The sequence below is a fragment of the Procambarus clarkii genome, chromosome 14, assembly GCF_040958095.1.
Source record: "Procambarus clarkii isolate CNS0578487 chromosome 14, FALCON_Pclarkii_2.0, whole genome shotgun sequence".
NCBI lineage: Eukaryota > Metazoa > Arthropoda > Malacostraca > Decapoda > Cambaridae > Procambarus > Procambarus clarkii.
Genome location: NC_091163.1, coordinates 45996532 through 46009962, shown reverse-complemented (window position 1 = coordinate 46009962; position 13431 = coordinate 45996532). Strand labels below are relative to the sequence as shown.

Genomic DNA, 13431 nt, shown 5'->3' with positions numbered 1-13431 from the left:
TAGGTGTTCTACCCATTTAGTTTTGATTAGTTTTTCCAATACTTTCACTATTACACTTGTCAATGATACAGGTCTATAATTGAGGGGGTCTTCCCTGCTGCCACTTTTGTAGATTGGAACTATGTTAGCCTGTTTCCACCCGTCTGCTACGATTCCTGTACACAGGGATGCCTGAAAGATCAGGTGAAGTGGAATGCTGAGCTCAGATGCACATTCTCTCAGAACCCATGGTGAAACGCCATCTGGGCCAGCTGCTTTGTTCTTACCGAGCTCCTTGAGCATTTTTTCCACTTCGTCTCTAGACACCTCTATGTGTTCTATGTTGTTCTCTGGAATTCTTATTGTATCTGGTTCCCTAAAGATTTAATTTTGTACAAACACACTTTGGAACTTTTCGTTTAGTGTTTCACACATTTCCTTTTCATCTTCCGTGAATCTATTTCCCATTTTCAACCTCTGAATATTATCCTTTACCTGCAATTTGTTGTTTATGAATTTATAGAATAGACCTGGTTCTGTTTTACATTTGTCCGCAATCCCTTTTTCAAAATTTCTTTCTGCCTCTCTCCTCACTGCCGTGTAGTTGTTTCTCGCATCTTTGTATCGCTGGTATGTTTGGGGGTTCGGCCTCTTCCTGTATTGATTCCATTTTTGTGTCTTTCGGTCTCTAGCCCTCTCGCAATTTCTATTGAACCAATCCTGTTTCCTAGTTCTGCATCTCTGTTTTGGTATAAATTTTTTTGTGCCTTTATCATATATTTCACAAAACTTGCCATACATCTCATTCACTTCCTTGCCTAGCATCAAGTCTGTCCAATTATACTCACTAAAAAAATTTCTAAGGTCACCATAATGTCCTCTCCTGAAGTCTGGTTTTTCAACTGCTTCAACCTCCTTATTTTCTTCCAGCTTATAACGCATTGCATACTTTATTCCCAAAAAGACATGGTCACTTTTACCCAAGGGAGGAAGGTACTGAATGTCAAATATCTCTTCCTCCTTCCTGGTAAATATCAAATCTAGCATGGAGGGAACGTCCCCTTCCCTCATCCTCGTAGCTTGTTTAACATGTTGATACAAGAATGTTTCCAGGATGAGGTCTACAAATTTACAGGTCCAAAAATCTTCTGTTTTAGCTTCATATGCTTCCCAGTCTATGGATTTCAAGTTGAAGTCACCGACTATCAACAGTCGTGATCTATCGTTATCAGCTCTCGCTATAATCTCTCTCATTATTGTTATAAGACCTTCACGTTTACTATCTAGCTCCTCCTTTGACCATGTGCTGCTTGGCGGTGGACTATATGCATTTATCATCATTAGTTTATCATCCTCATAGCAGATCTCTAGTGCTATTATGTCAACTTCTTGTGGATTGGCAGTCATTATTTCCTTCACCTTTAGGTGTTCTTTTACCAGCACAGCAACGCCACCGCCTTTCCTAATTTTTCTGTCCCGTCTCCAAATTGAGTAGCCCCTTGGGAATATGACTTCATTTAAAATTACATCTTCAAGTTTTGTCTCCGTGAGTGCAACAATGTCTGGTGTCTGCAGCTGTATTACTTCACTTAACTCCAGTATCTTCGATCTCACTCCATCTATGTTGGTGTATGCAATCTTCAGGAACTTGTTCCCCCTCTCCTTATTCTTCACTCCCCCTCTCTCTATTGATTTTGTTGGTTTGCCTTTATGTACCACTTTACTGGTTTGCCTACCCCTATCACTTTGTAGAAAAAAGAATTTATTTCTTCTTCATTCCTGCTCTCATTTAAATGTTTTGCCTCGGCGAGGTTCAGTTTCAGCTTCTCTCTATCTTCTTTTGAAAGATCTCGTCTTAACGACCACCCTTTCCCATCCTCATCCCTTTGCAATTTTCTAGCATTCCTTAGTACTTCTTCCATCTGTTTGGCACCGTTTAGGGTGATCCTCAAAGGTCGATCTTTCCCTTTTACGTACCTGCCTATTCTCCTGTAGTCGCACACATTCTCTCTGTTTGTAAGACCTTCCACGAGGCCAACAATTTTATCTACTACTTTAGCTTCTTCTACAGCTCTTTCTGACCTAGATGTTATCGCCTTTTCTTTGCAGCCAAAAGTGATCAGGGACTTACTCCGATCAACTGTGTTTTGCACCAACTTCGGGTTAGATGCCAATTCTTTCCTCACTTCTAGCCTAATGTTTGTTTTATCTTGGTTGCTGCAGTGTTTGACTTCCTTTACTGCTTCTTCTATTTTTTCCTTCTCCTTGGTCACTTGTGCATAAGTGAGTTGCATATCTTTCTTGCACTGTTCTATTCCCTGTGTAACTTCCTCCATCTGTGCTGACAAAAGCTGTTTCTCCTGTTGAATTTCCTTGCCTAACCTATTGTAGTCATTTATGTTTAAATTTACTTTAACTTCTTCCAAAGCTATTTTTAAGAGTTTATTTTCTTCTTCCATGGCTTTGCAATTTGTTTCCAATTGATTCTTATCCTTGCGCAAGTCTTTCACTAAACCCTCAAGACATAAAACTTTGCTATTCAAATGGTCATTACTTTCTTTCAATTTACTAATTATTTCTACATGAGAGTTCACTATAGTATCTAAATTTACCAACTTGTTATGTAGACTACTAATATCAATGCTTTCTTCATTGAATCCCTCAAAATCAAGCTCTGTTTTGTTTTTCCCCTTGCCAGTGGCCATCTTGAATGTTCTTCTCTGCACTGTAAACACTAGGGCAACTTTTTCTCATCCGATTTTTCACTTCCCTTAGCACTTTCCTGTTATCTCACCTATTTTTCAAGAGCACTATACCTTTATGTTCTCTGGGACACCACTCACTACCATCAACCTGTACTACAATACTTAGGATTGTTGAAATATGCTGGAGCTCCTCTGCTGCAAGTGTTGACCCTAGGGGTGTCACGTGGCCTGTTGGCTGCGCTTGTGGCTGAGGACTTGTGCACACGTGGCCTGTTGGCTGCGCTTGTGGCTGAGGACTTGTGCACACGTGGCCTGTTGGCTGCGCTTGTGGCTGAGGACTTGTGCACACGTGGCCTGTTGGCTGCGCTTGTGGCTGAGGACTTGTGCACACGTGGCCTGTTGGCTGCACTTGTGGCTGAGGACTTGTGCACACGTGGCCTGTTGGCTGCACTTGTGGCTGAGGACTTGTGCACACGTGGCCTGTTGGCTGCGCTTGTGGCTGAGGACTTGTGCACACGTGGCCTGTTGGCTGCGCTTGTGGCTGAGGACTTGTGCACACGTGGCCTGTTGGCTGCGCTTGTGGCTGAGGACTTGTGCACACGTGGCCTGTTGGCTTCGGTCCTGCATTTCTTTTCCCTCCTGGAGCTGTCATCGGATTGGCTTGAGGAGGATGTGGAGGCGCTTGGGGCCGTTCCTTGGGTCTGGTGCCTTGGTCTCGGCTGCTCGTGCGTCGTCTGCACTTTTCAAGCTGTTTGCGACGATCCTGCGGGATGCACTGTCGCGGTTTTTCGCTGCACGTCTCTCGTGTCGACAGGTGGTTCTCACTTCCTCCTTGGAATCCGCTTGGGCCCTGACTTTTAGACTGTCTTTGCCCTTTTGCCTTTTGGTGTTTGCGGCCTCTGCGGTCGAATAGTATATGTGGGCAGCTTCTTCCAGCTGCCGCCCAATGTCTGACTTGTTGGTTTTCCAGGGTTCCCGGGTGGGTTCTTCCCGGATGGGTCGTGCCAGGGCTCGTGGTTCTGCTCGTCGGGTAGGGCACAGGTGCCAGTTTCAGAGCCGGTGCCACCTTCGGTCCTGGCTGCACCTGGTTGTCGCGGTGATCGCTCTGTGCGCAGGTCGGATTCTCATAAGGGGCATCGACCATTTTGCAGTTCTTCTCGCAGCCTTCAGTGGCGTTGGGTGGCTCCTCCTCCTCAGGGAGGGTTCAGAGCTGGCAGGGCAGGTCTCTTCTCCTGTGCTTTTTCAGGTCGTCTTGGAGTGGGTGAGCTTGGGCGTGGTCGAAATGACGACAACTCTCAGGTGGGTTTCCCGCTATTTCTGGTTCCGAAATGGGATTGTGCGGACCTGCAGTTCATTCTGGACTTGTTAAGTCTGAACCCCTGGGTTTCCTGCCCCTTTTGGATGCCCACTCTGTCCCAGGTCCGGCTGCTGTTGGAGCCGGGCGCTTGGATGGTGTTCCTGGACCTCAAGGATGCGTATTGGCATGTTCCGAGTCATCCGGGGTTCAGGGACTGGCTCGGTTTTGTTGTGGGGCATCGGAGTTATTGCTTTCGTTGTCTCCCGTTCGAGTTGAACTTGGCATCTCACATGTTCACACGCTTTACCTAGCTCGTGGTGGCCTGTCTGCGTCCGTTAGGTATTCGGGTGCTGGCTTACCTTGATGACTGGCTGGTTTGGGCTCCCAGTTGGTCCGTGTGTCTGCTCCCCATGGGTTTAGTGCTTTTCCAGCTAGCCGGGTTCGGGTTCCTGGTGAACTGCCGGAAGTCTGATCTGGTTCCCAATCTGGAGTCTCTCCTAGCCAGGGGCGGTGGGGTCCATCCTTCCATCGGGCCCACAGCACTGTGCGGGTGTTCGCTGCGATGTGGTTCGAGCTTCGGAGGGTTCGGGTCGCCTGCGGATCAATGATCCGGCTCCATTCGGACTGCTCTCCGGTGGTTCATTGCCTGAACTGAGGGGGTTCGATGTAGTCCATGGCTCTTTGGGGCTGGTCGCTTCTGGTGACTCGTCTGCTGAGTTCTCGGAGTTTGGCTCTCCTGGGGGCTCACTTCTGGGGGGTGTCCAATGTCCTGGCGGACGGGCTGTCCTGGTTCGTTCCCCTGTCCATGGAATAGACGGTCGATGCCGACTCATTTAGTTGGCTCTGCCAGAAGTTCAAGCGCCCGTTCAGGTGGACCTCATCGGGTCGGCGTGGTCGAGGCATCTTCCGGTATATATGGCGCCCTTCCTCAACCATGAGGCTGTCGGGACCGACGCCTTGCACCAGGACTGGTCGAGGTGGTGGTTCCTGTACCTCTTTGCCCCGGTTCAGCTGTTGCTCCAGGTTCTGGCTCGCTTGGAGCCTTGCCAGGGGCGAGTAGTATTCTTGGCCCCGTGGTGGCCGGCCCAGCCATAGTTTCAGGCACTGCTTGCCCGGTGTCCGAACCCGGAGGTTTTCCGTGGCTCCACCTCATTCAATAGATCGGTCTGGTCCATTATGAGACTGGTTCACTCTTCTCCTCGAGTCTTTGCATTTGGTGTTTTTGACTCTGGGTTTATCACCCTATGTATGGTGATCAAGTGGCTTCTTTGATGGTTCCCACCTAAGGGCTTCATCTCAGAGGCAGTATGAAGTTTCCTGGCGATCCTTCCGATTCTTTCTGACTCTTCGTCTCTGTACTTTCCTTTCTGTTTGGGTGGTGTTGTCCTTTCTCTCGTGGTTGTTCCAGGACCGTCCTCTTATGCCGAATACTGTCGCCTCGTATCGTGTGGCGTTGGTGGAGCCGCTGCAGCTTGCTTTCGGTATTGATGTAACTTCTGCACAGTTCCGCAAGCTGTCTCGCGTGTTGTTTCACCTCCAGCCTGCTCATGTGCAGCCTGAGCAGTCCTGGTCTTTGGACAGAGTGCTCTCCCATCTCTCTTCTCCTCGGTTTTTTGTGGTTCCCTTCAGTTCAGGATTGTTTTTCTAAGGCTCTTTTCCTGTTGGCATTGACCTCTGGGGGTCAGGTTGGAGAGCTTCATGCTCTCCTATGGCGCAGGGGTTTCTGCTCTTTTGGTCGTGGTGATAGGTTTGTTTGTTTGCAGCTGTCTCCTTCTTTTCTGTCGAACAATGAGACTGCAGGTTTCTGGAGGAGTCCTTGGGTTGTTGATGCTTGGTTGGTCAGGCCGGGGGTGCATCATGTTTTGTGTCCGGTTGTGGCCATTATTTGCGTGCCATGTCTTCTGTGTCCGGGGATGCGCTTTGGGTTGATACGGTTTCCCTTCTTCCCTGTTTGGTGGTACAGGTCTCTCAGGTCGTCCGTATTGTTATTAAGTCTAGCCAGCCTGTGGTCTATCCCCGTGCCCATGACGTTCGTAAGTTTGCTGCTCTCATTGCCATCTCTAGGAACATGTCCTGGGCTGACATTTGGGTACGGGGTTTTTGGTGGTTGAACAGGGTCCTGGCTGCATGCTACCTCGTTAACGTTCCTGGGCCTTGTCGGGCCTGTGTCACTTTGGATCGGCGGCTGCAGCCTGTCTTGTCTTTGAGTTGAGATGTGAGCACCGACCGCCTCCTAGGTAAGTCCATTTTCTTTTTCGTCTTTTGTGAAGTAGCTCTGGGAAGCCGTAGGGGCTACCCCCAGAAAACCAGCGTTGAATGTAATGAAAAGCTATTTTCTGGGTGAGTCCCATAGGCTCCCTGGCAACCCTCCCTCCCTCTGATTGGAGGTTTTTGCGTATTTTGATATCTAGCCTCAGAACTGGGGTGTGGATCACCGGCGTGGAGGGTCTGGGGCTCCCGCTTTTCCCTCCTGAGGAGGTGGGGGGAGGAACTGCGCAGACAAGCGGCACGGCTCATGTTGACTCATGCTCATGACTCTTGCTCGTTATCATTTGGGGAGTTCTGTCCACTCGTTTGTTTGTTTTTGTCGTTTTAACCAGAATACAGGGCTTGTTTTGGGGCGCTTACCTTTCTGGGTGCCTATCCCGGTCGATGGCAGATATAGAATGCTCCAAAATCACATTTGCATTTCTACAAGCCATTTCTCCTCGTGCCTCTCTGAGGGGGGCTAGGTTTTGGCTCGTGGTCCCCAGTAGGCCTAGAACTCCACCCACATTGACTGATGCCAAAGTTAGGGATATTCATATCAGCCTGGATAGCTCTAGAGAGCCTCCGGGACTCACCCAGAAAATGGCGTTTCATTGCATTCAAAGCTGTTTTTCACACACACACACACACACACACACACACCCAGGAAGCAGCCCGTAACTGTGGTCAGCGCTCAGTGTTTACTACAACTAAATAAAGACTTTGGGTTCAGAATGTAAACAATGCTTCATCAGTTAGAACTAATGACTTGACTCATAACTAATATTATAACTCAAGTCTCAAGGCAGCATGTTATACTTGAGTCCTTCACATGTTGACCCATTTGTGTATGTCAGCATGTCTATTATCTCTTAACTCAGAGCCAGATGCTTCATTATAGTCCAGTTACTTTACTCAGAGCCTGATGCTTCATTATAGTCCAGTTACTTTACTCAGAGCCAGATGCTTCATTATAGTCCAGTTACTTTACTCAGAGCCAGATGCTTAATTATAGTCCAGTTACTTTACTCAGAGCCAGATGCTTCATTATAGTCCAGTTACTTTACTCAGAGCCAGATGCTTCATTATAGTTCAGTTACTTTACTTAGAGCCTGATGCTTCATTATAGTCCAGTTACTTTACTCAGAGCCAGATGCTTCATTATAGTCCAGTTACTTTACTCAGAGCCAGATGCTTCATTATAGTCCAGTTACTTTACTCAGAGCCAGATGCTTCATTATAGTCCAGTTACTTTACTCAGAGCCAGATGCTTCATTATAGTCCAGCTTTCACCATTAATGTTTGTGTTGGTAATGACAGGTGCAGGAGACCATCAGGGAGGCCCTGGAGATGACGACCACAGAGACAGGTGCCACAGCTGACCCCGTACACCTGGGAGACTCAGCCTCCACCATTAATGTTTGTGTTGGTAATGACAGGTGCAGGAGACCATCAGGGAGGCCCTGGAGATGACGACCACAGAGACAGGTGCCACAGCTGACCCCGTACACCTGGGAGACTCAGCCTCCACCATTAATGTTTGTGTTGGTAATGACAGGTGCAGGAGACCATCAGGGAGGCCCTGGAGATGACGACCACAGAGACAGGTGCCACAGCTGACCCCGTACACCTGGGAGACTCGGACTCCAGCATCATGACTAAAGTTCAGGAAATCACTGGAGAAATCCCCCAAAAGGAAATAACAGTAAGTTTTTTTATTTTCTCTCATAGGTCATATCACAATATATTAAGTTCCATTTTGAAGACAGGAAGACTGTTCTTAGGTTTATTGAGGTTTCCCTAAGTCAACTACTGACTTTCCTCAACATGCAATCCGCAATCCAGCCTAATTCCTGGATAAATATTTACTGGTAGGTGAACAGAGGCATCAGATGAATGGAAACATGTGAACCATTTCAGCTACAGTTCCAACACCAACCCCCTGCCAGTAGAGGGGGCTGGAGCTACAGGACCAGCACCAACCCCTTGCCAGTAGAGGGGGGCTGGAGCTACAGGTCCAGCACCAACCCCTTGCCAGTAGAGGGGGGGCTGGAGCTACAGGTCCAGCACCAACCCCCTGCCAGTAGAGGGGGACTGGAGCTACAGGTCCAGCACCAACCCTCTGCCAGTAGAGGGGGGCTGGAGCTACAGGTCCAGCACCAACCCTCTGCCAGTAGAGGGGGGCTGGAGCTACAGGTCCAGCACCAACCCTCTGCCAGTAGAGGGGGGCTGGAGCTACAGGACCAGCACCAACCCTCTGCCAGTAGAGGGGGGCTGGAGCTACAGGTCCAGCACCAACCCTCTGCCAGTAGAGGGGGGCTGGAGCTACAGGTGCAGCACCAACCCCCTGCCAGTAGAGGGGGGCTGGAGCTACAGGTCCAACACCAACCCCCTGCCAGTAGAGGGGGCTGGAGCTACAGGTCCAGCACCAACCCCCTGCCAGTAGAGGGGGGCTGGAGCTACAGGTCCAGCACCAACCCCCTGCAAGTAGAGGGAGCTGGAGCTACAGGTCTAGCACCAACCCCCTGCCAGTAGAAGGGGGCTGGAGCTACAGGTCCAGCACCAACCCCCTGCCAGTAGAGGGGGGCTGGAGCTACAGGTCCAGCACCAACCCCCTGCCAGTAGAGGGGGGCTGGAGCTACAGGTCCAGCACCAACCCCCTGCCAGTAGAGGGGGCTGGAGCTACAGGTCCAGCACCAACCCCCTGCCAGTAGAAGGGGGCTGGAGCTACAGGTCCAGCACCAACCCCCTGCCAGTAGAGGGGGGCTGGAGCTACAGGTCCAGCACCAACCCCCTGCCAGTAGAGGGGGGCTGGAGCTACAGGTCCAGCACCAACCCCCTGCCAGTAGAGGGGGCTGGAGCTACAGGTCCAGCACCAACCCCCTGCCAGTAGAAGGGGGCTGGAGCTACAGGTCCAGCACCAACCCCCTGCCAGTAGAAGGGGGCTGGAGCTACAGGTCCAGCACCAACCCCCTGCCAGTAGAGGGGGGCTGGAGCTACAGGTCCAGCACCAACCCCCTGAGAGTAGAAGGGGGCTGGAGCTACAGGTCCAGCACCAACCCCCTGCCAGTAGAGGGAGCTGGAGCTACAGGTCCAGCACCAACCCCCTGCCAGTAGAGGGAGGCTGGAGCTACAGGTCCAGCACCAACCCCCTGCCAGTAGAGGGGGGCTGGAGCTACAGGTCCAGCACCAACCCCCTGCCAGTAGAGGGGGGCTGGAGCTACAGGACCAGCACCAACCCCCTGCCAGTAGAGGGAGGCTGGAGCTACAGGTCCAGCACCAACCCCCTGCCAGTAGAGGGGCGCTGGAGCTACAGGTCCAGCACCAACCCCCTGCCAGTAGAGGGGGCTGGAGCTACAGGACCAGCACCAACCCCCTGCCAGTAGAGGGGGGGCTGGAGCTACTGGTCCAATACCAACCCCCTGCTAGTAGAGGGGGGCTGGAGCTACAGGACCAGCACCAACCCCCTGCCAGTAGAGGGGGGCTGGAGCTACAGAACCAGCACCAACCCCCTGCCAGTAGAGGGGGGGCTGGAGCTACAGATCCAGCACTAACTCCCTGCCAGTAGAGGGGGGCTGGAGCTACAGGTCCAGAACCAACCCCCTGCCAGTAGAGGGGGCTGGAGCTACAGGTCCAGCACCAACCCCCTGCCAGTAGAGGGGAGCTGGAGCTACAGGTCCAGCACCAACCCCCTGCCAGTAGAGGGGGGCTGGAGCTACAGATCCAGCACTAACTCCCTGCCAGTAGAGGGGGGGCTGGAGCTACAGGTCCAGAACCAACCCCCTGCCAGTAGAGGGGGGGGGGGGGCTGGAGCTACAGGTCCAGCACCAACCCCCTGCCAGTAGAGGGAGGCTGGAGCTACAGGTCCAGCACCAACCCCCTGCCAGTAGAGGGGGGCTGGAGCTACAGGACCAGCACCAACCCCCTGCCAGTAGAGGGGGGCTGGAGCTACAGGTCCAGCACCAACCCCCTGCCAGTAGAGGGGGGGCTGGAGCTACAGGTCCAGCACCAACCCCCTGCCAGTAGAGGGGGGGGCTGGAGCTACAGGTCCAGCACCAACCCCCTGCCAGTAGAGGGGGGCTGGAGCTACAGGTCCAGCACCAACCCCCTGCCAGTAGAGGGGGGGCTGGAGCTACAGGTCCAGCACCAACCCCCTGCCAGTAGAGGGGGACTGGAGCTACAGGTCCAGCACCAACCCCCTGCCAGTAGAGGGAGGCTGGAGCTACAGGTCCAGCACCAACCCCCTGCCAGTAGAGGGGGCTGGAGCTACAGGACCAGCACCAACCCCCTGCCAGTAGAGGGGGACTGGAGCTACAGGTCCAGCACCAACCCCCTGCCAGTAGAGGGGGCTGGAGCTACAGGACCAGCACCAACCCCCTGCCAGTAGAGGGGGGCTGGAGCTACAGGACCAGCACCAACCCCCTGCCAGTAGAGGGGGGCTGGAGCTACAGGTCCAGCACCAACCCCCTGCCAGTAGAGGGGGGGCTGGAGCTACAGGTCCAGCACCAACCCCCTGCCAGTAGAGGGGGGGGCTGGAGCTACAGGTCCAGCACCAACCCCCTGCCAGTAGAGGGGGGCTGGAGCTACAGGTCCAGCACCAACCCCCTGCCAGTAGAGGGGGGGCTGGAGCTACAGGTCCAGCACCAACCCCCTGCCAGTAGAGGGGGACTGGAGCTACAGGTCCAGCACCAACCCCCTGCCAGTAGAGGGGGACTGGAGCTACAGGTCCAGCACCAACCCCCTGCCAGTAGAGGGGGGGCTGGAGCTACAGGTCCAGCACCAACCCCCTGCCAGTAGAGGGGGCTGGAGCTACAGGACCAGCACCAACCCCCTGCCAGTAGAGGGGGACTGGAGCTACAGGTCCAGCACCAACCCCCTGCCAGTAGAGGGGGCTGGAGCTACAGGACCAGCACCAACCCCCTGCCAGTAGAGGGGGGCTGGAGCTACAGGTCCAGCACCAACCCCCTGCCAGTAGAGGGGGGCTGGAGCTACAGGTCCAGCACCAACCCCCTGCCAGTAGAGGGGGGCTGGAGCTACAGGTCCAGCACCAACCCCCTGCCAGGGGGTTGGTTGTAGTAGGTGTGTTGTGGTAGTTGTTAATGTGCTGGTTGTAGTAGGTGTGTTGTAGTGGTTGTGTGTGTGGTGGTTGTGTGTGTGGTGGTTGTGTGTGTGGTGGTTGTGGTAGATGTGTTGTCGTGGTTGTGTGTGTGTGGTGGTTGTGTGTGTGGTGGTTGTGTGTGTGGTGGTTGTGAGTGTGGTGGTTGTGTGTGTGGTGGTTGTGGTAGATGTGTTGTCGTGGTTGTGTGTGTGTGGTGGTTGTGTGTGTGTGGTGGTTGTGTGTGTGGTGGTTGTGTGTGTGGTGGTTGTGAGTGTGGTGGTTGTGGTAGATGTGTTGTCGTGGTTGTGTGTGTGTGGTGGTTGTGTGTGTGGTGGTTGTGTGTGTGGTGGTTGTGTGTGTGGTGGTTGTGGTAGATGTGTTGTCGTGGTTGTGTGTGTGTGGTGGTTGTGTGTGTGGTGGTTGTGAGTGTGGTGGTTGTGGTAGATGTGTTGTCGTGGTTGTGTGTGTGTGGTGGTTGTGTGTGTGGTGGTTGTGGTAGATGTGTTGTCGTGGTTGTGTGTGTGTGGTGGTTGTGTGTGTGGTGGTTGTGAGTGTGGTGGTTGTGGTAGATGTGTTGTCGTGGTTGTGTGTGTGTGGTGGTTGTGTGTGTGTGGTGGTTGTGAGTGTGGTGGTTGTGGTAGATGTGTTGTCGTGGTTGTGTGTGAGTGGTGGTTGTGTGTGTGTGGTGGTTGTGAGTGTGGTGGTTGTGTGTGTGGTGGTTGTGAGTGTGGTGGTTGTGTGTGTGTGGTGGTTGTGAGTGTGGTGGTTGTGGTAGATGTGTTGTCGTGGTTGTGTGTGAGTGGTGGTTGTGTGTGTGTGGAGGTTGTGAGTGTGGTGGTTGTGTGTGTGGTGGTTGTGTGTGTGGTGGTTGTGAGTGTGGTGGTTGTGTGTGTGTGGTGGTTGTGTGTGTGGTGGTTGTGTGTGTGGTGGTTGTGAGTGTGGTGGTTGTGTGTGTGTGGTGGTTGTGAGTGTGGTGGTTGTGGTAGATGTGTTGTCGTGGTTGTGTGTGAGTGGTGGTTGTGTGTGTGTGGTGGTTGTGTGTGTGGTGGTTGTGTGTGTGTGGTGGTTGTGTGTGTGTGGTGGTTGTGAGTGTGGTGGTTGTGTGTGTGTGGTGGTTGTGTGTGTGTGGTGGTTGTGGTAGATGTGTTGTCGTGGTTGTGTGTGAGTGGTGGTTGTGTGTGTGTGGTGGTTGTGTGTGTGGTGGTTGTGTGTGTGGTGGTTGTGTGTGTGGTGGTTGTGTGTGTGGTGGTTGTGAGTGTGGTTGTGTGTGTGTGGTGGTTGTGTGTGTGTGGTGGTTGTGTGTGTGTGGTGGTTGTGTGTGTGTGGTGGTTGTGTGTGTGGTGGTTGTGTGTGTGTGGTGGTTGTGTGTGTGGTGGTTGTGTGTGTGTGGTGGTTGTGTGTGTGGTGGTTGTGTGTGTGTGGTGGTTGTGTGTGTGGTGGTTGTGTGTGTGGTGGTTGTGTGTGTGGTGGTTGTGTGTGTGTGGTGGTTGTGTGTGTGTGGTGGTTGTGTGTGTGGTGGTTGTGTGTGTGTGGTGGTTGTGAGTGTGGTGGTTGTGTGTGTGTGGTGGTTGTGTGTGTGGTGGTTGTGTGTGTGGTGGTTGTGTGTGTGGTGGTTGTGTGTGTGTGGTGGTTGTGTGTGTGTGGTGGTTGTGTGTGTGTGGTGGTTGTGTGTGTGTGGTGGTTGTGTGTGTGTGGTGGTTGTGTGTGTGGTGGTTGTGTGTGTGGTGGTTGTGTGTGTGGTGGTTGTGTGTGTGTGGTGGTTGTGTGTGTGGTGGTTGTGTGTGTGTGGTGGTTGTGTGTGTGGTGGTTGTGTGTGTGTGGTGGTTGTGAGTGTGGTGGTTGTGTGTGTGTGGTGGTTGTGTGTGTGTGGTGGTTGTGAGTGTGGTGGTTGTGTGTGTGTGGTGGTTGTGTGTGTGTGGTGGTTGTGTGTGTGTGGTGGTTGTGAGTGTGGTGGTTGTGTGTGTGTGGTGGTTGTGTGTGTGTGGTGGTTGTGTGTGTGGTGGTTGTGAGTGTGGTGGTTGTGTGTGTGTGGTGGTTGTGTGTGTGTGGTGGTTGTGAGTGTGGTGGTTGTGTGTGTGTGGTGGTTGTGTGTGTGTGGTGGTTGT

At 52.7% G+C, this 13431-nt stretch overlaps 1 protein-coding gene across 2 annotated transcripts in view; it reads left to right on the top strand.

Moving 5' to 3' along the window:
- LOC123771011 (tripartite motif-containing protein 59-like) overlaps positions 1-13431 on the top strand; it is a 166397-nt gene that overhangs the window by 89199 nt on the left and 63767 nt on the right. For both annotated transcript variants that reach the window (XM_069324579.1, XM_069324580.1), the window contains exon 4: positions 7787-7933. In XM_069324579.1, coding sequence (XP_069180680.1) covers positions 7787-7933 — 147 coding nt within the window. The remainder of the gene's footprint in view (positions 1-7786; positions 7934-13431) is intronic.